Source organism: Phodopus roborovskii, unplaced genomic scaffold (assembly GCF_943737965.1).
Source record: "Phodopus roborovskii unplaced genomic scaffold, PHOROB, whole genome shotgun sequence".
NCBI lineage: Eukaryota > Metazoa > Chordata > Mammalia > Rodentia > Cricetidae > Phodopus > Phodopus roborovskii.
The window spans coordinates 3,525,956-3,553,878 of record NW_026125295.1 but is presented as its reverse complement, the minus strand read 5'-3'; the positions used below and the strand labels follow the sequence as shown (position 1 = coordinate 3,553,878).

The 27,923-nt window shown below is 49.3% G+C and overlaps 1 protein-coding gene across 3 annotated transcripts in view; it reads right to left on the bottom strand.

Moving 5' to 3' along the window:
- Positions 1–27,923, bottom strand: part of Osbpl10 (oxysterol binding protein like 10) — a 204,460-nt gene that overhangs the window by 54,053 nt on the left and 122,484 nt on the right. For all 3 annotated transcript variants that reach the window (XM_051202005.1, XM_051202013.1, XM_051202021.1), the window contains one exon: positions 592–802. In XM_051202005.1, coding sequence (XP_051057962.1) covers positions 592–802 — 211 coding nt within the window. The remainder of the gene's footprint in view (positions 1–591; positions 803–27,923) is intronic.

Genomic DNA, 27,923 nt, shown 5'->3' with positions numbered 1-27,923 from the left:
CAATGCTTCAGGAATGTTCTTCAGCCAAATCCTCCCATATGACCAGCAAGCATGACACTGTCCCTAAAGGGAGTTGCCTGAGCCTGTCCTTGAGAGGGGGTGAGCAGGGCAGGAAGAAGATCGCATGTGTAGGGTCTGCCATCCAGAGTAGCCGGCAACTGTGGTGGACATACATGCGCCGTGGAAGAGTGATGGATCTGGAAGGCAGCACGCTAAGGACAAGGGTCACGAGCAGAATGAAGATCAGGTCAAGGCAGCCAAATCTCAAAGGAGATTCTACAGTCTGTGGATACACACTGGCTGCATTTTTATAGGATGGTACACTACTGGGGGAGAGGGACGGAGACTTCACTGGACGAAAGGCTAGCTGGGTGGGTAATGAAAAAGTAGGGCATGGTGGTCCATACCCAAACTGCAGGATTAAGGCTGAGGCAGGAGGATCACCATAAGATCAAGGCTACACGGTGAATTCACAATCAGCCTGAACTACACAGAGAAATCCTGTCTCAGAAAACTAGGAAGAGGCGGAGGGGAAAAACGGATGCACACGTGCACAAAGGGATTACCTCGGGGCAGGGAGGGAGCGCTCACCTGAGGCCCCTGGCTTGTGGCTGGGTGGGCCTGCCTGGCGCACACTCTGCTGGAGCAGGGTGAGGCACTCCCCAAGGCAGCTGAGGGTGGCCGCAGAGGTGGCCTTCAGGAGAAGCAGATCCTGGTCCAAGGCAGTGAGAGGGCCGGAGCCTGGCAGGGACTCGATGGCATGCACGAGATTCTTCTGCTGACCTTCCACCTGGTTCATCATCTAGAAGACAAGAACAGCGGAGATGAGGGGGTTTCCCCTGTGAGGCTCCAAGCCCACATTGAGCCTTGGAGCTCTGCCCACAAGGTTCTCTGTGCACGCTCGGCCTCTGCTATGGTGGTCAGGCCTGTGTGACAGTGTGGGGGTCCGTCTAGTCACACTCCAAAACACTGACCCAAAGAGAAGGGATAACAGGACCATTAGGCACTACTTTATAGACATTAGGAAATAAGTCGATAGTAAATACATTAAAAAGCAACAGCCCTGGGCTGGGGAGATAGCTTAGCTGGCAGAAGCCTTGCCTGGCAAGAATAAAGCCCTGGATTCATTCCCAAGCACTGCTTAAAGTAGGATAGTGTGGTAGATCAGTACTCCCAGTACTGGGAAGGTAGAGGCAGGAGGATCAAAATAAAAGGTTATATGTTCAAAGCCAGCCTGAGCTACATGACACATTGCTACATGGTGAGTTCAAAGCCAGCCTGGGGTACTTGATGCCCTTAGAGAAAAAGCAGAAATCTTTACAACCTTCCTCAACACTGTTTCTGTGGAAGGTTCTCCCTCAGAGCAGGGTTTGTTCGTCTCTTCTAAAGACCCCCATCCCAAAGCAGAGTGACATTAGGAGCTGATATGAGGAAAGTCATGGTGAAGCCACTGCCATTCTACAAAGTGACTACATATGTCATGACTTCCTGTCACACCACAGGGGACATCGGGGAGAAGAGAACAAGGAAAGGTAGAGCCAGCCCTACACCCTCGCTCACTCCATGACAAAACCAAGGAGCCCTCCTTGTGGTCTGCCCTCAGTTGGCAAGCTCGTCACAAGGCAAACCCTGGTCTGTCTGTATCTTTGAAAGGAGAAAGCATTCCACAGAGGGCTGCCAAAGCGCCCAACCGTTACCCTGTGCCATATGGGCCTCTAGAGAGGGCTACCAAAGCGCCCAGCGGTTACCCTGTGCCATTTGGGCCTCCAGTGTTTTAGAGCTTGTCACATTAAATGGGATGACATGCACAAAGCGCTAAGCGCCACATCTAGCAGATAATTAGTCATTCCAATATGTGGTTAAGAAAGCAACCGCCCAAGGCCATGTGGCTGCTGACACTGAGCGGTAGCTATCGCCTGTGCCTAACACACCACTCCGTTGCTCTTTGGGTTTTCTTACAAAACCTGTTCTCAGCTTAGAGTGGCATGTCCTGCTCTGTCACCAGCATAGTGAGCCCAGCTGGAAAGAAACAGCAAACAGTATGTCACACTGGACTTGGACCCACCACTCACAGATGTCCCGTCTCCACAGACTCATAAGTTTGAACCCTTGGTCCCCAACTGGTGGTGCTGTTTTGGGATGTTGGGAACCTTCAGGAGGTGGGGGCCAAGTTGAAAGAAGTGGATTGTTAGGGTGTGGGTCTGGGGCCATATAGCCTACTCTGTTTCTGGTTCTCTGAGATGTGAACAAGTGGCTGCCGTCACTTTCACTGCAACACACACACTCACACACACACCACACACTCACACCACACACATTCACACCCACACACACACACACTCACACACATACCACACACTCACACACACCACACACCCACACATTCACACCCACACCCACACCACACACTCACACTCACACACACTCACACACCACACACACTCACACACACTCACACACCACACACTCACACACACACTCACACACTCACACACACACACCACACACTCACACTCACACACTCACACCACACACACACTCACACACACACACACACACACACACACACTCACTCACACACACACCACACACACACTCACACACACACACCCATGATGGACTCCTCACACCATGAGTTAAAATAGACCCCCCCTTTCCCTGAAGTTGCTCCTTGTCAGATAGTTTGTAACAAACAGAAGAGAAGCTGATGGGAGATGTCATTCTGTAAATATGTTTCTCATACTGGTTAATGAATAAAGCACTGTTGGCCAATAGGAAAGCAAGATAGGCGGGACTAGGAGACAAGGAGGAAGAGGAAGTAGTAAGGAGAGTCAGCATGGAGAGACTGGAGAAAGCAGAACCGCCAGCCCCCGCTCTCCAGTAAGATGAGACCACGTGGAAGTACTTAGATTAATAGAAATGGGTTAATAATTAAGACAGAGCTGGCCGATAAGAAACTAGTGCCTGGCCAACAGTGTTATATCTAATACAGAGTCTCTGTGTGTTAATTGGCGCTGCCCCCCCCCCCCCGTGGGTCCAGGCCGGCAGGGAAAACTACTCGTAACAAGCAGCAGCTAATACTCCCAGGGAACATTCCTTTTCACTGTGTGAATATGCCACTGTGGCTGGTTTAATAGAGGAGCTGGCTGGCCAATAGCTGAACAGGTAGAGGTTAGTCGGAACTGGCAGACAAAAAAAGAACACGAAAAACAAGAGGAGGGGTCTGGAGAGCGAGAGGAGAGGCAGCGGAAGCAGGAGATAAACTCACCATACTGAGAGAAGGAAGGTACCACAGCCACATGGCAGAGCGCAGGTAAGAAAAGTCTGCCTACATACGCCTGCCTGGACTCCCACACCCCACCCTCCCCTCCTGGCTGTTTGCTTAGAAAACAAATGTTACTATCTAAACATTTGGTGTAGTCAACAAAAGCTAACAAAAGCTCATCCAGGCTGGAGAGATGCTCAGTCAAGTGCTCACTAAGCAAGCTTGAGCTCCTGTGTCTGGTTCCTCGGAATCCACATGGAGAAGTGAGTCCCCTGTAATCACAGTGCTGGAGAGAATGGGGACAGGAGGGTCGCCGGGGCTTGCTGGCTGGCCAGCCTAGCCTAACTGGCAAACCTCAGGTTCAGTGAGAGACCCTGCCTCAAAAAGCAAGGTAGGGAGAGATTGAGGAAGAGACCCAGTGTTGACCCCAGCCTACATACACACACACGCACGCACGCACGCACGCACGCGCACGCACGCGCACGCACGCACACACACGCACACACACACACTAATGCACATACAGCTCTCTCTCCCCCACAACCATTTCGATTTTACAAGATGATTTTTAAAAATCATCCATGCTCATAAACACACTGCAGAGACACAGTCTGGAGCCCCTTGCTTTACTGTGCACAGCCACAACCTGCTTGCGCCACCCGGTCTTTGCTGGTGACTCAGCCACACGCCATTCTCAGCAGCACCCAAGACACTGCAGGGTTCTGCAGGCGCCTTTCTCTCTGTCTCCTCCAGAAAGCTTCTCAAGTTACCTAAGTAAATTAAAATTGTAGCCCCAGGGCTGAGGTTGCAGCTCCAGGGAAGGGGGCAGAGATGGCAGAGCACTTGCATGCTCAAAGCCGTGGGTTCCACGCCCAGTACTGTGTAAACTGGGTGTGTCGACAGACTCAGCACTCAGAATGTAGCGGGACCAGCCATAGGGCCACCTCTGCTACACTGAAAATTCAAAGCCAGACAAGGAAACCTCAGGCCATGAAGAAGAAGAGGAGGAGGAAGGAGGGCGGGCGGGCAGGCGGGGGCGGGAGGGAGGGAGGGAGGGAGGAGGGAGGGAGGAAGGGAAAGGGATTGCAACTCCAGCTGAACTCCTCACCCCACCCTCTGAAGCACTGACCTCCCTCCAACTTCATTTGTAACAACACTTGTTTGCTCTGTTCAGTGATGCTGGCCGCCCGCTCTGATAAATCCGGGATGCAGCCCAATCGCGATGTCCACGTTCTCTCAGTGAAGTACAAAGGAATTGATCCATTTAGGACCCGAAGTTTAGAAAGACATCAGTAAGTATAATAGGGCTTTAGCCTAAGTCCTTCTATGTACGAATGAACATGACCTCTTCATCCGTTTCAGTTTCCCAAGAGAGACTGCCAACAAGTCCAGCTTAATTTCAAACAACATAAAATATCTAAGTGTTCACTGGCAGCAAACTGTACATATATCTGCTAACAGAGAAAACTGGGTTTCATGCTATTTGTAGACTCAGCACTTTCTCAAAATTCTTACCATAAAACCTAGTCTCAGAAAAATGACATGTCAAAAAAAAAGAGTAATACTTATGAAGCCTATAATCCATTATAAATTTTTACTATTATGAATGGTGCCATAAAACTTAACAGAAGAGGTAAGCAAGACAGAGCTGCTAACTAATACGGAATATTCTCTGTTTTAATCAACAAAGAGACCCATATTCCAAATTATATTGTACAGGATAAATACTTGCTATTTTGCAAGCATAAGCTATTATGTAAATCTGAGGTAATAAAAGCACAAAACAGGCTTATGGGATGTCCTGTTCTACTACCACAGGCGCACATGCCCAGAGATGGAGCCGCACGTCAGCTCTCTGAAAGCATTCAACAATATCTACCGAGAGCTGGGCGCACGCGGGGGAGGGGGGTGCACACTTCACTTTTGGCAGACGCACTTGGAAATGGTGGGAAGGAGGCTGTGGTTACAGTGATGGAAATACACTAGTACCTAATGGGACAGGGATGGGGTGGGCCTGCAGGCCTGCACACAGGGGCTGAGTCAGGGTTTAATGTCAACAGCGTCCCCTGGAATAACTCTTTGCCTGTATACCAGCAATAAAGCATCTATTGGCTCTTATCATCTTTCCTAGTACACTGAGCACTGAAAAGGGCAGCAAGATGGTTTAGTGGGTACCACCAAGCCTGACCAGGACCTCCGTGGTAGAAAAAGAGAACTGATCCCACAAGTTATATTCTGGCCTCCATGTGTATACTATCACACACACACACACACACACACTCACACACACACACACTCACACACACAGTTTTTGTTTTATTTTAAGAACAACCACAGATTTCAATTCATTCTGGCATTTGACTTCATAATCAAGGGTGTCACCAACAGGTAACAGAGGTACCAAAACAGCATCCTAAATTAAATGTCAAAAGCACAAGCACAGGTCAGGCTTCAGTTCACAGATAACCCACTCCACAGGAAGTGGGGAACCCCTGGCCTGTCTCCATAGCAATGCACAGGGCAAAAACAAACCATGGGAGTCGGTGCTAAGAGGGCTAGCAGCCACATGGAAACTCAAGCGGCAGAAACCAGGAATGTGGCCCAGTGGCCGAAGCCCACCGGTTTAAGTCCTTGGAAAAGCTACAGAAAGCCTTGGAGGGGGCCGGGTGGCCAAGGACATCTCTGTGCTTGCTTCAGGGATCTCTCAGCTGCAAACTTTGATGTTGACTTTTTGAGGTTATCTGTGAAGTTCTATACTGGTGTCCCCCTCCTTCCCCATCCTTCAAATACAATAAAACCAGCCTTGTCTGACCAGTGGATTCTACTGTTACTACTATTTAGAGAGCTTGGGGCTAGACGGATGCTCGCTGGCTAAGAGCTCCAGCAGCCCTTACAGAGGACTGGGGTTCAACTTTCAGCATCTACATGGAGACTCACAACCGCGCTTAACTCCAGTTCCAGGAAATCTGAGACCTTCTTCTGAATACTCAGGTACCAGAACTCACACAGTGCAAATACATACATGCAGCCAGTAAAGTTTCAAACCTGTGACAAATGGCTGGTGTCTAACATATCAAAGCAGACCTAGCCTCCAGGTTCTCCCAGCATCCCTTAGGGTCTATCTCTTTAGGCATAGCCCACCTTCTACCCTGAACTCTCCAGACCAGGAGCTTGGCTGCACTTCCCCCAGAGGCTCTTCCCTATATAATCCAGACATTTTGGTCATCCGGCCCTTTTGTACCTTTGCCTCCTGACTGTTGCATCCACCACCACCACCACCCCATACACATGGCCCAGCTCAGCCTGGTCATGTCTACTCTGGACTCTCCCAGAAGTCCCTGCCTCTAGGCACACCCTCCCTTTTATCTACCATAAACATTCCCCTCCATCCACCACATCTAGGAGCACCCGGGTCCCTTCCTTCTCCTTTTATAAGCAAAACATTCAAATATGTAAAATAATTCAATCTGTGGAAAAACACCTAGAAAACTGGCGTTGACATTTGTGATGGCTTTCTCCATGATTCTGTGTGCTGAGCAGTGAGCCCTGGCCTCACACTCCACCTTCCCCAAACACCCTAGCTTTGTCCCCTCCTACTTTAAAGTCAAGGTAGAATGGCAAGGTTCACTGTGAGGAGAGTCCCAGGACACTCCCCATAATGCAAGACACAACCTTGTGTAGACCGGTTCTAGCCACCCTAGTGTAGCCATCCTTCAGGGCTCAATATGTCTGAAGAGACACTGGCCCTCTCTCTCTGGCTATCAGGCTATTGAGATGTGGTCTCAAGACAGCCAAGAAACCCAAACTGGGGATACTACTCAAGGATGAGGTCCTGGGTGTGACTCTCTGGCATCACAGAAAAACCCAGGCATGGAGTCTGGCAACACTGCTCAGGAGGAGAAGAGGGCTAACCATTAGTCACATTTCAAACCCAGGACAAACTGCTAATGAGATGCCTAATTAGCATATCAAAAGTGGACCTGGTCTCCAGGTACTCCCAGCATCCCTCAGGCCCTACCTCTTACAGGATATGGCTGGCACACACCCCCCTCCACCCTGAACTCTCCAGCCTAGACATTTTAGTTAGCCAGCCCTTGTCACTCACCTGGTCTCCTGATTCTCCCCCCCCCCTCCTCCCAGCTCAGGGTCATGTTCACTCTAGACTCTCCCAGATGTCCCTGCCTCTGGCTACACTCTCTTTTACTTACAAGGAGCCTTCTCCTCCGTCATACCTGGGAGTGTCAAGTCCTTCCTTTTTATTTCTTCATTAAATTATAAGCATAGTAGACTCTGGCCTTAAATACATGTGTGAAGCTACACCTGCTCTCTCCTGTTACACACATGTAACCAACCAGGCAGTTTCACAGAAGCGTGATGTTTCCAGACAGTTGTTAGCCTCACTGTGTTTGCTACTTTTCTCGATGCTGGGACAAAACACCTGACCAAAGCAACTTAAAGGAATGAAAGGTTTGTTCTGGACCAGGAGATCCATCCACACAGGGGCAAAGGCATGGCGGTGGAGGATTCGAGTCAGCTGGTCACAATGAATCTGCAAACAGGAAGCAAAGGCCGAGCAGCTTTTCCCATTTTATCCCCCGTTCATGGGGTTATGCAGCTCCCATCCTAGATGAGCCTTCCTTCGGGTTACATCCACCTCTCAGGAAATGCCCTTACACCACAGAGGCAGGTGTGTCTCCTAGGCAGGACTGACTCCTGAACCAGTCAGTCAGGTTGGCAGCCAAGACTAACCATCAGAGTTCATTTCCAGGAAAGCATTTTATTTTGCATGTGGAGTAGGATGCCTCTAGATTCCCTAAAGAAAGAAGTCCAGAAAATACCTCAATTCGGACGTGGTGCTCAGATCTGGAGTTCCAGCACTTGGAAGCCTGAGGCAGGAGGATTGCTGTGAGTTCAAGGCAGCAACACAGTGAGACCCTGTTTCCAAACAACAAAAATACAGATTCTAACCTCTGCTGGTAGCAGAGTTGGGCCTGAAATCCAGTTAATATCTGCTACTTTAAGTTTAATTACTGCATCTGGCTCAGATATCCACCCAAAGGCACCCAGAAGAGCGTGACCTCCACAGATGAAAGGAATCTCAGTCCTGCCAATTACTTTCCAGATGAAAATGCATCTTGAAAAGGTGCTCCAAAGAGGAAAGAAATAGATCAGACAAGGGCCCTCAGCCTCCAGGCAAACCCTTGGCAGCTTTGGCACCCTGACAAATGAAACCCTGGAGAGACAAACGCATTTATCAGGAATCTGCTTCGTGAATCTGAAGGGGGCAGTTGTGTTCAGGGATAAGCCACTAGTAATTAATATTTACTGTGTCCCCACTGGGTAAGTGGAACTGCAGTCACCATTTCACAGGAGAAAGGACATGATTACCTCCCGCAAACTGCTTACAACCTAATCCTCAGTCACTCAAACATATAACAGATATAATCTACACATTATGTCTATTATATATAATCTATGGCATGTGATGCTAGGCAAGAGAGTCCCCACCCTTTGTGGGGGGTGGAAAAAAAATCCAAATCCCTTCTCCTACTTTCCCCCTTTCCTCTGACCTTGAGCACAGACAAAACAAAACACTTCTAAAATCAACAAGTGAAAAAAGAAAGCTTCTGGGGGGATGAGCTGTAGGGCCAGGACAGCCTTACAGGGCCACCCGAAGGCTGAGAGCTTCAGGGTTCAGGAGGCAAGGCTCCACATCTTCCTTGGAACCCAGTGATGGTAGCTCTCAAGGAGAGAGAGGTTTACTGAGAACCGACCAGGCAAGGGCTCCCTGTTCCTCCTCTTCAGAGACATAACTGACTGACCCGTTCAGTTGCAACTTCTGGCTCACCCTGGCATGTTCTGGGAAACCCCAGTCCTGTCTCTCCAAACCCTGCCCACTCAGAGTCTCCGAACAAAGAAACGGGGCCAAGAAACACACTTCCACATTCTTGGCGGCTATTGTGGCTTCCTCCCTTGAAGCTGCCAGCTGCCCAAGTCCCCACCTGAAGCACAAACCCAGCACAAACCCTTCTCTACAACCTATAAAATCTTTCTGCTTTAGTTCAGGGGTGTAGCTTCTCCGGCCTCCAGATCTCCAAGACTGAAGAACTCATTCCGGAGTTGGAGATGCTTTACTCAAATAAACCTGTTGTTATACTTTTTCAATTATGCTTGATCTGGCTTTCTACTTAGGCAGAGAAACAGGGGGTGGGGGGGGCACGGACAGAAAGCCTATTAAATCCATCTCCCGTTCTCTCCCTTCCTTCCTTTTTTTTTTTTTTTTTCTTCTTCCTTGTCTTGTTCAATTGATGGGCGATGCCATTATGTATATATGTTTCTCATACTGGTTAATGAATAAAGCACTGTTGGCCAATAGGAAAGCAAAATAGGCGGGACTAGGAGACAAGGAGGAAGAGGAAGTAGTAAGAAGGGTCAGCATGGAGAGACTGGGGAGACCAGATGCCTGCCCCACTCCCCGGTAAGGAGACCACGTGGAAATACATAGAAATGGGTAATAATTAAGACAGAGCTAGCCGATAAGAAACTAGTAACTGGCCAACAGAATTATATCAAATACAGAGTCTCTGTGCATTAATTGGGGCTGGCGCGGCGGCGGGACTAGACCAGGCGGAGGGCGGAAAAACCATACTCCTCACATTCAATAGCAGTTACAAATACAAATGTGAGCACTGGAACCTCACCTACCCAATTATGTGGCTTTGCCACCTCCTCTTCCAATTCAGACTTAAGAGAGAATGCTGGCCTTGGGCAAGATGTTCATGGTGCTCCAGTCAGCTGACAGCAAGCAAGTACAAGAGCAACTGTCATGTGACAAGCATGTATTCATTGTCCCTTCAAGTCAGGGTCTGTCTACCTAACTCTCTTTAATCTGATGGGAGAGGTCATTCTGTATATGTTTCTCATACTGGGTAATAATAAAGACTGTTGGCCAATAGGAAAGGAAGATAGGAGGGACTAGGAGACAAGGAGGAAAGAGGAAGGAGGAAGGAGGAGTCAAGATGGAGAGTCTGGAGAGAGCTGGACGCCAACCGCCTCCCCGGTAAGAGAAGGCCATGTGAAAATACATAGATCAACAAAAATGGGTTAATAATTAAGGCAGAGCTAGCCAATAAGAAAGTAGTAACTGGCCAACAGTATAATATCTAATACAGAGTCTCTGTGTGTTATTTGGGGCTGGCGCGGCGGCGGGACAAGACCGGGAGGCGGCAGGCGGAAAAACCCGTACTCCTTACATTAATCATGATTTTTTTTTTTAAATTAAATTTCTTGCTTGGTTTTCTTAGGAGCTTACACTCATTTTGTTTATGTGCTGATGTATGTGTACATGTGCATATGTACATGTACACATGTATGTGCATGGATGTGGAGGCTGAGGCTGGCGTCTGAGTGGTTTCCTCCCTGGCTCAGCTAGCCTGGCTGGCTGGGGAGCGCTGGGGTCTCCACACCCCAGGTCTTTGCAGTAAGCATTTCACTCACAGCCATCTCCCCAGCATGCATAGTTTTATTTTAAATACCCACCCGCCAATCCACATGAAGAGCACGATAACAAATAAAGGAAGGTGACAGGTTGGCCTCACATTGGCTAGTGATGGTTTTTTAAGTTGTATTTGTTGTTATGCACACACATGCAGGTCAGAGGACAGCTCTAAGGAGGTGGCTTTAGCCCAGTGGTGGTGGACACATCTTTAATCCCAGCAGAGGCAGGCAGATCTGTGAGTTCAAGGCCAGCCTGGCCTACAGAGTGAGTTCTAGGACAGCCAGGGCTACACAGAGAAACCCTGTCTTTAAAAAAAAAAAAAGAAGAGGTGCCTGTTTCTTTTCCCCTGTGTGTGGTTGTCTTAGTTACTGTTTTGTTGCTATGACAACACCATGACCAAAGCAACTTAGAGAAGACAGTGTTTACTTGGGCTCATGGTTTCAGAGGGTCGGAGTCTGTGACAGCAGTGCAAAAAGCATGATGGCAGGAACAGCTGGAGCTCACATCTGGATCCACAAGCAGGAGGCAAAGTGCATGCTGGGAATGGCTCCAGATCCTTGACACTTCAAAGCCTATCCCCAGTGACATACCTTCTCCAGAAAGGACACTCCTCCTAATCCTCCCAAGACCTGGAGACCAAGTATTTAACCCTCTCTACTGGGATGAGGGAGGCATTCTCATCTGACCGCCACACAAGGGCTCCAGGGATCCAGGCTTGCAGAGCAAGCCAATTGGCCAGCCTCAGTTAAAATGTTTAGCCCGATACAGAATTCATAAAATATAACGATGAGCTTCACTTAGGGGTATGAGAGGAGAGGGCCCCCCCCCCCCGCCGTTGCCCAAGCTGGCCTTAAACTCCTGGCTCACAGGATCCTTCCATTTCCACTTCCTGAGCAGCTGGGCCTGGTGAGTGGTGCCGTTCCTGGCTGTGATAGCTCACCCTGAGTCAACCAGAACACCACTTACCACTTTGTGGCACAAACAGGCATTCAGATAACAGGCATTTCCCTGCACCAATGCAGTGTAACACAGTCGCAGGGCTACAGCTTCCAGTCAGAGGGTCCCAGAGCGTGCTGACTGACACGTGCCGTCAGCAAGCCCAGAGCACACCACCTCATCCTGCCCTTTACAGTACAGACTCATGGCCGGAAGCCGGCAGGACTTCGGGGGACTACAAACTGCTTGTAGAGAAAGGGCTCCTCCGTTCATACCCTCTCAGCCTACACTTTCCGCTGGCTGTTTCTGAGGTCTAGAAAACAAGCCAGTTTGCTCCAGTGTCTGTTTCCCCACATTAAGTCCACAGAACTAACACTTCAATTAACTTTGTGAAAATCGGAACTAGCTAGCACAAGGAGCCTTGCTATCACAGGAGGTGATTCTCCTTCAAGCCTTCTCCAACTCCCCTCAAGTAGAGGTGATTAAGACAGCTCTCTTCGTCACGGGAATAAATTTCTTCTTTCCCTCATGACTTTCATCAAAACAAGAGAAACCACAGAATGTGAAAAGTGGACCAAAAGGAAACTTCAGAGCCTGCCCGCTCTGAAGATGCCACTGCAGCCTGGAGCCCTCAACTCTGCTTCTCCCCATGCCTCCAGTGTCTCGTGGGCTCCAACCGGTCCAGCCTTCCTCACTCCCGGACCCCTGTGAGCCTTTCCACTGCCCGCCTTCCCATGTCCAAGTCTGGTCACAATGCCCAGGCACTCAGAGTCCTGCCTCCCCCTACTGCAAGGCCTTGGGGTCTGTGTGGAAGGCCCCCACCCTGTTTTCTTGGCACTTGGCTGGAAAGGGTGATGAGGGTTATATCCCTGGACATTCACACTGCAGGCTTTGGATTCTGTCTGCCCTGCTGGAAAAATGTTCTATCTCTGTGGTTATTTTTGTATCAATGGTTTGGGCTGCTTAACTGTAGCTAATCATGGCGTTTACAATAGGAAAACACATTTCCTTCTGGGTCCAGAAAACACTCAAAGTATCCACCTTCTGACTTGCCAGTGTTCTGTTAACTCACCACCTTTACATGAAGCTTCCAGCAAATGCAGCATTAGCTGTTCCCCAGCCATTTTTCTTGTGTTTCCCAACTGCAGAATAAACACACGGCTGCTGTAATTCTTTCCACACTACAGTGAAAACACCCACTTCACTCCAGGGATAGACTGCCTTTATTTCCACACATACTCAGAAACAATGAAAGGTAATATGAATATGAATGGACCTGGTTCCCTTCTCAGGCAGCGGGCTCTGTCCCTTACCCTCCGCCACAGATCAGTACACCAAAGCCCAAAATACTGCACCCCAAAGGGCAAAAGTGAAAACTCACTCACTTTACATGTTACTCTGAATAGAAACAATGCCAGATTTCCTTCCCCCTCACAGTGAGTGGCGGATACGCCCTCTGAAAAGTCTGGTTCATCATCCTAAGGACAATGGCTGCCTCCTTCTCCGTTCGTTCATTGTCCCCTACTCACCACAGGACAGGCACTGATGCAGGTAGAGAATGTTCCTATCCAAAGAGGGGGAAATGTCTACACCCACATCACTATCCATCAGCAAACACAAAGTGTTCTAAAGAACGAGGGCCAACCACGGCAGGGCTTAACCACATATACACGCACGTCCTCAGCTCTGCATGCGGGGCAGGCTGCACCCGCAGAGCCGTGTTCACTGCCCGATGCCAGCGACACTGTCTACATACATGTGTTTATCACTTTCCTCCTGCTGTGACTGATATGAAGCGGCATAAGGGAGAAAGGGAAGCTCATTCTGGCTTCCAATCAGAAGGGATACAATCAGTCCATCGACAGTGAGGAGAAGCCTGGCAGAAGTCACATCACACAGGCAGACGGGAAGCAGAGGGCAGGCAGAGCAGGGCCTGTCCCCAGGGACCCACTTCCTCCTGAACATTCCAGACCCTTTCAAAACAGCACCACCAGCTGGGGACCCCGTTTTCACACCCACGAACCTGGGAGTACGGCACAACTCACATTTTTCCTCCTTTCTGAGACAGGGCTTCTCTGTGTAACACTAGATGTCCTGAAACTAGCTCTGCAGACCAGGCTGGCCTCGAACTCAGAGAGATCCACCTGCCTCTGCTTCCTGGGCGCTGAGGTTACTGGCATGTCCCACCATGCCAGCTCACATTTCACATTTTCAGCTCTAACAGCGCACTGGGCTTCAGGGGAAGGGGGCGATAAGAAGAGCAGAGAATCAGCAACCCTCCCCCCAGTGAGTGATTTAGTGGGGAGGCACTCATCCCCAAGCTGAGCTGTAACGGATGCTGGGGTTGAGAACAGCCTCGGGTCCATCCACTCTTACCAGCATCTCAGGAACATTACTTCATGTTGCCTCGGTTTCCTTTCCCACAAGATGGGACTCGTTGATAGGCCTCATCACCGAGGCTTTCGAAGGATGGCCGACTCCATTAACACTGGATGCTTGGAACACCCCTGAGGCATGGGGGCTCTATGGCTACTACTGTTGCAGAGAGGGTTAAGTGAGGCTACAAGCATGTGGAACAGCAGGAGGCATGAAGAAAGCAGGGATAAAAGACCCACGACTGCAGCGATGGCCAACACCACAGAAAAACAAAAGCCACACACAGGGCTTCTGTCCCGGGTCAGATCTAGCCAAACCCTACAAAACTCGTCTACTTTAGTAGTAACATATGGGTAGGGGACGTAGCTCAGTCAGTAGATTGTTTGCTTAACGTGCCCAAGGCCCTAGGTTCGATCCCCAGCACCGCATGAGCTGGGTGTGGTAGTGCAAGCCTAGCATCCCCGAAGCGAAAGCAGGAGGCTGAGAAGTTCAGCATCGTCCGCGGCTACATACCACACCCATCAGTGCCAGTCAGGTCCACACGCACGCATTTTATACCACGCACTGTCCTGAGGAGCGTGAAGAACTCTCGCTCCAAGGGCAGCCACGGGGGCACACACTGTCACAGAAAATAAAACGAAAAACGGACGCACGGTGAGGCCTGGGCATTGTGGTTCATGTCCACAAAGCCAGCATTTGGGAAGCTGAAGCAACAGGACTGGCCTGAGTTTGAGGCCAGCCTGGGGGTATGGCAATACCCTGCATCACAACACTGTTTAAAAGGCCCAGTTACACAGCTCAGTATCAGAACACTTGCCTACCGGGCATGAGGCCCTTGGTTCAAGCCCCAGAGCTTAAAAAGGAATCTACTCAACATAAAACACATTAGAGTTCGGTGTAGGACTGCTTGCTCAAAGCCTTTTTTTTTTTAAAGAAATCAATAACTCTACCCAATCAATTATAGCCAATTCTCATTAGTCACGGTAGTCATACCTCTACAAAGTCTTAACACTTCATTAAAGAATTCGGAACTCAGGCTCCTGAGGGTTTGGCAAGCCTCTGCTGTCCCCTTCAGCACAAATGCCATTTTGTGATTCGGGGTTCATTGTCAAAGTCTTTGTAAAGGAAGGCAGCATCCTCAGTGTGGAAAGCAGCACCTTCATCATTTCTTCTCCTGTGTATCATTTCTTCTCCTGTGTGACACTTAGCAGAAAAAGGCACGCAGATGCCCATTCCCATGCATGCACGCACACATGCACAAACATGCGTGTGCACGCGCACACCAAATAAAAGATAAAATTAAAAGCAAAACCACTCCCAATCCAGCCCCCCCCCCCCAGGCTTTGCTACCTGCCCTGTTCCTCCAGTCTCTCCTCCGACAGGAAGCTGAACCAGGAAGGCAGAGGAGAGCTTGCCTGGCTTCCGCTGGCAGCATCTGCAGCTGGTGTTTGCCAGTGGCAAAAGCTCTGGAGCCTCCGGTTTGGAAGATCAAAATACATTTTTAACAAGTAGCCAAATCTGCAAATGCAGAGTGGGCGGGGGGGGGGGGGGGATTCTGAGAATAACCAATGTTTTAACATCCCAGTGTGCTCAACCGCACAGCCGCCCTCGCCAGTACACACCCCGTCTTTCACGTTCCAGTGGCTTCTGAAATGTGCAAGCCGGCAAACAGAAAAGAAAGGCTAGAGATAGAGAAATAGATATAGTGTGTATAGATACAGTACATATATATGTGCACGTGTGCACGTGTGTGTGTGTGTGTGTGTGTGTGTGTCTCACCAACAAAGCTACCCACTTGGCTTTTGTGGATCAGCCATTGTCTCACAAATCTTCACTAAGCTCTTGGCTATTTTCTCAGAGTTTTATAGGTATTATGGATACTTAAAACAAATTGCATTTATCTGTGTGTTGTGTAAAACGGGAAGATGGTGCCTGAGGAAAGGCAACCGGCATTGCCCTCTGACCTCCACAAGTCCGTGTGACACACACACATGAACGCACATATAAACAGTCATATGCAAAAAAAAAAAAAAAATACTGATGGCCACTCTATATTTGAACTATTAAGCTAACTGGAAGGAAACTCATGTCCCAAACTAGAGATATGTAATGCTGTGCACGCGTGTGTGCGTGAATGGCCACAAGACACCCGTTAGCTCCATTTTCCTCCTACAAAATTGCACGCTTCTCTGATTACTAAGTGGGGAAAGGCACTCACTCACAGCCGTCTCCACTTCAAGGCAGGAAGTTTAACGCGACTCAATTATTTTAAAGTTCCTTGATGAACAGCGATTGGAGCTGTCGCCGCCACAGCAGTTACTCAACGCTCAGAAAATATACTCAAAAGACGTGGCCCTGAAGCTTCAGAGGTATTGATTCCAGAGTGGAGCAAACCTGCTCACACACCTCTCTTTTAACATAAATCATTCTCTGGGCAGGTTTTATACAACTGGTCTTATTGGATTCACGGCTTGGACCATCATTCAAGGTTAATAATGTCCGCCTCCGCAGCCTTCTGCAGCCGACTCACACTGGGGTCAGGGAGCTATTGTGTTTTAAAGGCTATTTAGAGTTTCTGGAAAGGAGAGCTGGGAATATGTCTCCAGCCCTGGCCCAGGGTAAAAGCTGCAGACATGGCAGCCGGTGGGAGCTGAACTTCAGCGGAGGAAGAGCAAGAGAGTTTAATAGTGTCCTCTCAGTTACCCTCAATCACTAAGATGAATGAATAGCACAGGGAAGTAGGAGGAATCCAAGGGTGGAGTCCAAAGAAGGGTGTTCCAGAAGGAGGTGTCAGAAGATGCAAAGGCCCTGGGGAGGGGGTAGGCCTGACATGGACAGTCAGAACACACACACACACACACACACACACACACACACACACACACACACACATACCCTCATGTCTCCCCTAAAACACTATTATCATGGTGCCCTTAAACATTTCAGGATCATTTGGTACACTCTGGACACTCCCCAGCAGCCTTTCTTCATAGAGTTCTCCAGGTTTGCCCACACCCAGACTCCTGGACTGCCCAAACCATTAACACCCACGTGTAGCCTCTGGCAGCTAAGTGCTTTCATGACTTTTGCTATTGCTGGAACAAGTATCTGACAAAAGCCTAAGAGGGGCAAAGTTCACTTCCGCTCACATGAGGGTAGGAAGGGACATGAGCTCCTTCACACTGGACCCAGTCAGGAGGCAGGGAAGGTTCACACTGGACCCACAGTCAGGAGGCAGGGGAGGTTCACACTGGACCCACAGTCAGGAGGCAGGGGAGGTTCACACTGGACCCACAGTCAGGAGGCAGGGGGAGGTTCACACTGGACACAGTCAGGAGGCAGGGGAGGTTCACACTGGACACAGTCAGGAGGCAGGGGAGGTTCACACTGGACCCACAGTCAGGAGGCAGGGGAGGTTCACACTGGACCCACAGTCAGGAGGCAGGGGAGGTTCACACCGGACCCACAGTCAGGAGGCAGGGGAGGTTCACACTGGACACAGTCAGGAGGCAGGGGAGGTTCACACTGGACACAGTCAGGAGGCAGGGGAGGTTCACACTGGACACAGTCAGGAGGCAGGGGAGGTTCACACTGGACACAGTCAGGAGGCAGGGGAGGTTCACACTGGACCCACAGTCAGGAGGCAGGGGAGGTTCACACTGGACCCACAGTCAGGAGGCAGGGGAGGTTCACACTGGACACAGTCAGGAGGCAGGGGGAGGTTCACACTGGACACAGTCAGGAGGCAGGGGAGGTTCACACAAAGCCACAGTCAGGAGGCAGGGGAGGTTCACACTGGACAGGGGGAGGAGAATGTTGCTGTCTACCTTACTTTCCTCCTATCAGTCCAGGACCCCAGTTCATGAGAGAGCCATTCATACGACTCCAGAAGCACAGTTTATGCGAAAAATTACAGCCTATGAAGGACTTTTTCCGTTTCTACAATTAGGTATGACGCAGTCAGCAATAACTCCATGATCAAAGCACTGCTGCCGTAGCAGGCCTGCTGGGCTTTGATGCTCCGTGGCCTTCAGTGAGGGGGGGGGGGGGACAAGAGGAAATGCTCCAGGAACCGAGGGCCAACTAACAACTAGGCTGCCATCATAAAACAAGAACAGCGTACAAGTTTAGTCATCTCTACCTGTGGTAGACAAACAAACAAATGATAACTGGTTTACAAACTAGTACACAATCATGAAGACTCTTAAGTTTTTAGAGCTAGGGAAAATTAAATTCAAATAACTGAGGCACTGGCATGCTGTCAGGCCCAGGGGCCTGGATGTCATCCCCAGGACCACATGATAGAATCAACTCCTGCAAATTACCTTCGGACCTGTGCCCTTATACAAGTCTACACACACACACACACACACACACACACACACACACACACACACACTAAATGAATGAGCATAATAAAAATGGTTTAAAAATAAATTCATACTCAAGAATTAACAGCTAACTTTTTATCCAAATTTTGCCCCTTTCTTAAGTCACTGCTTATCAAACCATGGCTCTACAGACGACTGGCGACAGTTTGCTACTGCTGCAGGATGCTGTGGGGATGAGCTGTGGGGCACACTGGGGGCTGCTGGGTAACCTCCCGGGCCTCTCTCAGCTGTCAATCACTACGTGTCTAGGTCACTATCAGCTGCCTGGGGCTTGACAGCCCGACTCTGGGGGATTGTCACAGTCAACATCCCATGGTGCAGGAGCGGCCACCACCAAATGAGGAGTCTGAGCCAAAGCACCCTAGCACAGAAAGTCACTTGCTTGTCTTTTCCTGGGGAAAAGAGAACTCGTCAGTTCACCCAGGCAGAGCATCTCCGCAGTACTGGAGTCCCACTCCGTCAACCAATGAGTTTACCATGGAAGCGGATGCTCACAGAAGCATGGGCAATTCCAAGACAAGAGTACCATACCAGCAGGGCGATGGCTCACAAAAGCTGAAACCTGGAGCTCTGGCCCAGCCAGCATGTGAGCAAAAACTCCAAACAGTCTTCTCTTCCCTGACCATCTTTTGTTATTCATGCAGCCTTGTGACTCTTGTAACTTTCGGAACTTGTGAGTTTCCTTAGTTTGAGTCTTCTGAGGCACCTTTCCCCTCCGGAGAGGGATGCTTCAACTCTGAGGAGACAGCTGCATAACATACCCCACCTTAAGTGGGCCAGGCTGACCTCCCTGCTCCCCCAGAAGCACTGTCTCCCACATTCACACAGGCTCCTTGAGAGCCCAGCAACCTTCACAGCAGATGCCGGCTTCACTTCATGGGGATCTTCAACTGTACATACAAATAAAGGGAACCAATAAATGAACTCCAGGCCCCCGTGAGGAATTCTCCCTTTACTCCACAATGTTTTAAAGTCACAGACCTTAAGGACCACTGATCTCGTGTGTCAGCAAAGCAAAACAGTTGACTGGGATGTCATCACGCTAACCATTTAACCTCCCCGAATACCCAGGACCCAGAAGAGAAGATGGAGTTGAGCCATTGATCTGAGAGGATATTTTCCACTTCTCTAAGTGATCCGTGAGCACTAAAACCCACCACATAAAAGGGAAGGATGACTCAGTCAGTAATGGCGCTTGGTAACAAGGGCTCGTAATCTGAGTTTGATCCCTGGAGCACCCATGACAGAAGCAGAGAACTGATTCCCACAAGTTGCCCTCTGACCTACACACAAACACACGCACACACACACACAAACACATATACACAAATACACACACACAAAAACACATACAAACATATAAAAACACACATATACACATATACACAAACACACATACACATACACAAATATACACACACAAACAAATACACACACAAACACACATATATACACACATTCTTTTTGGAAAGGGAAAGAAAGAAGGAAGGGAGGAAGGAAAGAAGGAAGGAAGGAAGGAAAGAAGGAAGGAAGCAGGCAAAAGCCTTCTGTTTCCAAGAAGGAACGATTACCATCCAAGCACCGAGGGCTACGAGAAGGAAAGACTTTCAGTAAAGTGCATTTGTGGGTCAAGTTAAAATCCAGAACCATACAATGAAATCCAATATGCTATAAAAACTTAACGATGTGCATTTTTAAGTTTAATTCTGAAAAGCCCTACTGATAACAGTGAAGGAGACACAGGGCTTGTATGAGGGTAGAATATGAAAAAATGCCGTCGCCATGATTCAGTTCCTCATGCCATACGGTTTTCCTCTCAAAGCTTCTCTACAGCAGTGGTTCTCAACCTATGGGCTGTGACCCCCTTGGGCAGTGGCACATCAGATACCCTGCATACCAGGTATTTACATTACAATTCATAACGGCAACTAAATTACAATTGCGAAGTAGAAACAAAATAATTTTACGGTTGGGGGTCACCACAACAGGAGGAACTGTATTAGGGGTTGCAGCATTAGGAAGGTTGAGAGCCACTGCTGTAGAAGAACCTTGGAAGAACTCTGTCTCAGGCTTTATTAACTGTCCTCTATTTTAACCCAGCAACAAAGGATCCCTTGAGGGTTCTCCTAACCAAATGCAATAAATACATTAACCTTGGCTGAGGTGACGGCTCAGTGGGCAAGGGGCTTGCTGTACAATTGCATGCAGACCTGGACACCCACCTCCACGGTACCCATATAAAACGCTGGGCATGGTGGCACATGCCTGTAACAGCAGCGTTGGCGGTAAAGACAGGCAGATTCCCCAGGGCTCCCTGGCTGTCCATCCTAACATAAGAGGGTGTGTTCTGGGTTCCATGAGAGATCTAATCTCAAAACAAGACAAAGAGCAATAGAGGAAGACAGCCAAAGTCAACCTCTGGCCTCCACACACGCACATCACAAACAAGCGCATCCCCACACACAAACATACCACATACATATTATACACACATACACCATACGCATACAATGAAATAAAAGTCAGCATTCTATTAGCACGGCAATGTACATGTGAAGGTCTGAAGGCAATTTTGTGATACTGGTTCTCACCCTCCACCTTTCCATGGGTTCTGGGCGTGGAACGTGGTTAATCAGTCTCCCGCAGCAAGCGCCTTTACTCACCCCTCAAGTAAACCTCTTAAGTAGGTTTTTCTTTGTAAGGCCGCTCAGGTTGTCAGTTAGGCTCTAGAGGAGGGAAAATGGAGAAGCCTAAGCCAGCCACTGGGGCCTTCTTCCTAGATGCTCAGTATAAATGTCAAAGCAACTTTCTACAGATACTGTACGGGGCCTTTCTTCACAAAGACTTGCTAACGGCATGGCCATGTGTCTGCTGTGGTACCCAGATGTTATTGGCTAAATCTGCAGTGTCTGCCATAGGTTCACGTGGTGAATGCTCGTGTTTCGGGAGGCCGTGGAACTTTTAGGAAGTAGGGTGTGGCTATGGGTGAACCTTTGAAGGCTTGCCATCCACTTTTTAATTTGACATGATGTGAAGAATCACGCATCATACTCCTGCAGCCACACACAGAGCATCCCACCACACCTTCCCTACCACAACAGACCAAAGGGGGAAAAAAAAAAAAAAAACCTTGAAATCAGGAGTTAAATACATCTTTCCTCCAATGAGGTCTGTCAGGCATTGTGGTGAAGGGAATGTAAAAGCGGCTAATCCCTTAGTCTACAGCAACCTCACAAATGGCTCCAACTATTAGCACATGGCATTGTCATCTTCAAAATTCATATTCACAGTTCTGTTAAAAAGGAATAAAACCAATTTTAAAAGTGATTTTGCAGCTGGCCGGGCACGGTGGCAAACGTCTTTAATCCCAGCACTCGGGATTAAGCAAAGACAGATCTCTGAGTTTGATGGCACCCTGGTCTACAGAGCAAGTTCCAGGACAGCAAGGGCTACACAGAGAAACTCTGTATTGAAACAAACAACAAATGAATATAAGTTTATGCTTGAGTGTTGGGCTGCCTTCAGGGATACCCTCAGCCACATGAAGCTCCTGGGCCACGGGTTGGACACGCTGGCATGGAACACCTACACTATACAAAGGCCTGCATGATGTGAAAAGTTGCCCCCACCCTAGGAGTGAGGGGATTTCCATCCACCGCCACCTTCCCTGCTGGGCTGCTCACCTGTCTGCTTCCCAGGTACAGACTCACTCTGGCCACCTCCTAGTGTCTTGGAATGGGGATTCCAATGGTGGCTTTTGAAGAGAAGACTCCCATGCTAGGCCCTAACCCTGTGGGGTTAGTCTCCGTCCCAGAGATGGGCATCTGAGTCCTAACGCCCTTCTGTGGGAGTGAAGAGAGATGTACTAGGCAGTGCCCATCAAGGCTACATTCACAGCATGGTTACCTCTTGAATCTAATGCTTCTACAGAGTCAGAGTGGCCACTTCCAAGTTATCCCTAGGACCCGCAAGATGAAATGTTTATGTGCTTTTGCCAAGGATACCAGAGAGAGAGAGAGACAGAGACAGAGAGACAGAGAGACAGCGCTGAGCCATCACATTGGTGGCATCTGTTGCTAAGACAAACAGTAGCGTTAACCTTCATCTCTTGGTGATTGTACATGCTGGATATTCCCCAGTGTCCCAGGACAAGATGCTTTGAGACTCTAAGACACTGACTTCCCATCGATAGCTGTACCTACCATGATCATTGCCATGTTGGCCCAGTGGTAAGGGGTCTATGTCCTCACCCTGTCTCTAATTATTAGCTGATCATCTTGGGTAAGGAGTACCTCCATCTATTTGTTTTTTTTTTTTAATTTTCCCAATTATTTCTTTAGATCAGCATTTACTCACACACACTGTTTCTAGGGGTTTTTTTTTTTTTTAACCCAATATCATCAACACAATGGATGCTCACTCCAGATCCCAGTTCCAAAGTTTAAAACCCCACCTAAAGTCACAGCCCTTCAGCAGCTGAGACATAAGGCCCATCCAAAAGACTTGAGATTTCTTTTTCTGTGCTCACTAGCTAGCTCTATGTCAACTTGACACAAGCTAGAGTCATCTGAGAAGAGGGGCCCTCAATTGAGACAATGCCTCCGTAGGATCAGGCTGTAGACAACCCTGCGGGGCATTTTCTCAGTGATCCACGGGCGAGGGCCCAGCCATTGTGGGCGGTACCACCCCTGAGCTGGTGGTCTAAGGCTCTATTCGAAAGCAGGCTGAGAAAGCCACGGCCATCAAGCCAGTAAACGTCACTCCTCCATGGCCTCTGCATCAGCTCCTGCCTCCACGTTCCTGCCCTGTTTGAGTTCCTGCCCTGATTTCCTTTGATGATCAACACTGATGTGGAAGTGTGAGCCAAATAAACCCTTTTGGTCATGTTTGGCCACAGCAATAGTATCTCTAACTAGGATAACCATGTAGCCCAGGCCGGCCTTCATCTATCCATTCACCTATATATTTTAAGAAGTTAAACATTTCATTATTGCTGTGTATGGGAACACATGCCACAGACTGTGTGGAGTTGGCTCTCTCCTCCCACTCTCGTGTGGGTACCAAGAATCAAACTCAGACCACCAGGCTCGCACAGAAAGCACCCTTACCCACTAAGCTACCTTGCCAGCCCCTACTGCTGCTTTAATTGAATCAGGCTCTTACATAACCCAGGCTAGCCTTACACCTGCTACACAGACAGACAAGGACCTCGAATTCCTGGTCCTGTTTCCCACTTCTCAAGGAGATGTGAAAGATGACTGGTGAGTGCCACATAGAGCTGAATTCAGCTCTTAATCAGCACAGCATTCCCCCTCCAGGGTCAACAAAGTGACAGCATCACCAATTAGCAAAACAAACAATGCAGACCATTGAGTACCACTTGGGCATGTATCGGAGCAGCTTTCAAATATTGGAAGCTCCTAGTCATAACCAGGACTGATTATATCAAAACAGCTTGCCCTCTTCCCACAGGAGCTCATGGTGGGTTTAACCCAGGAGCCCTATGGAAGTACCACACGAGGATCCTGGGAAGATCCACCACCCGTAAAAGTGATGACTACCAGCAGCGACAAATAGCAAGATTGGTGACATAAACGAGGCTGAAGAAACCAAGCTGCTTCGGGTCAGACAACTTTAATACGCACCTTCGCTGATCCAACTCTTAAACCCACTTGGTCTGCGATTTACTTGTGCTGAGTAAGTAACGGGGCTTACACTGTCAATGTCAATGGCAGCAATTAGGGTCCCAACTCAAATGAGAAGCCCTTCCCTCCAAGGGCTCTGTGTTCTCCAGGTCACGCCCGACTTCCCTTCCGGTTCCCATCAGTCACAAGCATAATAATGGCGGGGGCAGCGAGATGGCTCTTGCGGAAGGGACACTTGCCACCACCGACGCTGAAGACCTGAGTCCTATCCCACATGGCAAGGGAGGGAAATGACTCCCTTCCCACAAGCTGTCCTCTGACCTCCATACATGGGCGGTGGCACACGCATGCCCAGACACAATGGATGTAAAGAAAACACGTCGTGGTGGTCATTGTGGTCTTAGCTTGCAGGTGCTCGGGGTCTGACTCATCATAGCTTTTAGACGTATCTCTCACTCTGTCTTCAAATAAACCGGCATGGATTGCATCCACTTCGCAGACAAACTGCACAGCTATCTATCGCATGTGAGGTATCTCAATGCCCTCCTTTATGATGAGTGTTTAAGTCATCGTCCTTCAGGACAGCAGATTCCAGCCTTCTGCGTTCTGCGGTTGCTCTCCCAAGTCACCGTGCTTCCCACGGGAAACGCTCACAGAGCTTCCCACGGAAGACGGCGTTTGCATCGCACTGGGAGAAACCATCAGTACACCCACAGACTGCCTTGTATGTCCTGTTCTCCCATCTCTACCCAAGCGTTCATTCGCGGCGATTGTTACGTGATAGGAAGTAACTAAAGAATATGCTTCCTGGTCTGTGCACACAGCCTTTCTGCTCCTCTGGGTAAGACACAACGAGCAACGGCCAAAGCGTGCTCATGTGCTAAACGTAAGGTCTGGATGGAGCGACCATGTAGGGGATCACAGAGGAGAAAGCAGGAACAATGGCCCTGAGGTGGGGTCCCTAACAACATAGAGCAGCATCAGGAGGCCAAGGGCGGGAACCCAGGGAAGAGAGATGTGATGGGGACAGCTAAGAAGGAAGGTCAGAGGCATGGCAGATGGCCCGGGTGTAGCAAGCCTGTAATCTAGAGGAGATGTGGGTCTTAGTATAAAGAAGACACCCACCAGAGCCCTCAACCATGGTCACACACCCTCTGTGCCCGCTACGATGGGGAACACGAGAGAGGCTGCAGAGTTACAGAGTGACAGTGGTGGGGATGTTCCTCCCGTCTCACCCGCAAGGCTTGACTGTCCGGTGGGTGTGGACAGTCCAAGGGATCCATTCACGAGGCATGAGTTTGGAGTGAGATGTCCAGTGGGTGGCCACAGAAGAACTTAGCTCTGTCTCCTCTGCAAATGCCCCAGACACTTGGCACTCCAGTGTCCTGGGATCGCCACTGGAATGAGGGCTTCACCTCCAAATCTTCACACAGTGGGCTCTGCTCTCCGTTACCGTTCTGTTGCTGTGAAGAGACGCCATGACCAAGGCAACTTGTAGAAGACCGCATTTAACTGGGGGCTGGCTTACGGTTTTAGAGGGTTAGCTCATGATCATCACAGCAGGGAGCGTGGTGGCAGACAGACATGGTGCTGGAGAAGTAGCTGAGAGCTAGATCCTGATCCAAAGACAGTAGACAGAGATTGGGCCTGGTCTGGGCTTTTGAAGCCTCAAACCCCACCAAGGAAACACCTCCTCCAACAAGGCCACAGCTAAGCCCAACAAAGCCACACCTCCTAGTCCTTCCCAAACAGTTCCAGTAACTGGGACCAAGCGTTCAAACATATGAGCCTGTGAGTTTCTTATCCAAATGGCCACAGCCTCTGAGGGCCTCTTTGTGGGGACTCTAACCCTGCCACAATTGCCTGGCCTTGGCTGCTGCCATGGCCCCTCCCCCAGTCTTGCATCTTCAATGCCTTCAAAAATGGTTATCTCACGAGCAATGCTGCCAAGCTCTGCCACCAGCTTAAGGAGGAGACTGTCGTCCAACCTCCCAACCCCAGCCTCAGCTGCCTCAGCTTCTAGAGAAATCCTTTCCAAGGCGGTCGCTTTTGAGGGACACCCTTCAGCCTAACCTTTCTTCCTTTAAATGAATTGGAAAATGCTTAGGAACTAAAATATATATGATGGGCCATTTATAAAAATGCATTGACAATAGCTGTGTTTCACATAGCCAAGCCCCAGCATGTTTGACTGGGAACTGGAGAGAAGAAGATGGAGAGAGAGCAAGGAACAGGCATTTCACAAAGAAGTTGCCCTGCCTGTCCTGGTAATGTTCAAGGCAAGGGCAAGGAGAGCCCGTGGCCAGGGAAGGCTCACTGTGAGGACATGACCCTGTTAGGTGTCATGCTTGGAGATTATGGTCCCAGGACACAGCCAGTTGCCTTAGTAACAGTATCTCTATCCAAGGTGACAAATGACCCAGCTTTCTGACAAATTCAATTCAGTCCTTAAACAATCCGCGTCCTGGAAAGAATACGAGAACATGTACACAGCAAGTAGCTGGCTGGGAGGGTAGATCCGTCCTAAAATCCATAGCCGGGGGGGACGCCAGAGGTCAGGGCTGGCAATAGAGCAGGTGCACAGAGAACTACAGTATGCAAAACTTTCAATCAAATGCAAAGAAAAGAGAGCAACGTGGAATGGAGAGGTGGCTTAGTGAGCAGCTCACAACCGCCTGTAACTCCAATTCCAGCACCCTCTTCCTGACTCTGTGGGTACCTGCACTCACATGCATAAACCCACATTCAGACACACAAAGACGCATACTTGAAGACAATAAAAATAAATCACTTTTACAGAGAAACTTCAAAACTCTATACCCTGCCTGAACATTGTAGCGAAACCTATCACATTGCTCCATGCCACTCTTGCTTTACTCTCGGAGCCCTGCATTTGTTCTTTAGACTCTATACTCATTGGGTTTGACTCATGTTTTTGTCTGTCCTGCTGGACTGATTCCAGGTATGTGTTGTGTCCTGTTAGATTGGTAGCGTCTCTGGTTCCAGATATGGTTGTCTCGTTCCCACTGTAGCCAGAGATGCAGTGACCCCTCTCAGAACATCATCAACCTGCAACCTTTGCTATCAAAGACATAATGGAACCTTTCTCCTGGGTTCCAGAAAATTATTCATCAAGTAATGCAGATAAAATATCAACGCAGGGCTGGAGAGATGGCTCAGCAGTTAAAAAGACTGGGTCCTCTTCCAGAGGGCCTGGGCGCAGCACCCAGCACCCACATGGTGGCCCACAGCTGTCTGTAACTCCAGGTCCAGGAGCTCTGACATCTACTTCTGACTTCCATGAGTACAGACATACACGCAGACAAAGCATTCATACACATAAAACAAATCAATAGATACACACTCACCCGCATTTGTGGATCCCATGTCTCCTCAGAGAGATACTAGGGGCATCCCGAGAAAGAGAACTAAGACACAAGTCATCACAACCGCCACTGCTCAAAACTATCTCCATGGTTGGGGTGGTGCACATGTGTAATCCCTACCTTGGGAGGATCAGAAATAAGGCCAGGGTGGGCAAGATGGGTTAGGGGGTGAAAGCACTTGCTGTGAGAGCGCCTGGTGGGCCACGTGCCATCCCTGGGACCCAGAATGAAGAGAGAACTGATCCTAGTGGTTGTCCTGAGACTCCACACACGTGCCCCTCACACATGTGCCCTCCACACACGTGCCCCTCACACATGTGCCCTCCACACACGTGACCCCCACACACGTGACCCCCACACACACGTGACCCCCACACACACGTGACCCCCACACATGTGCCCTCCACACATGTGACCCCCACACAC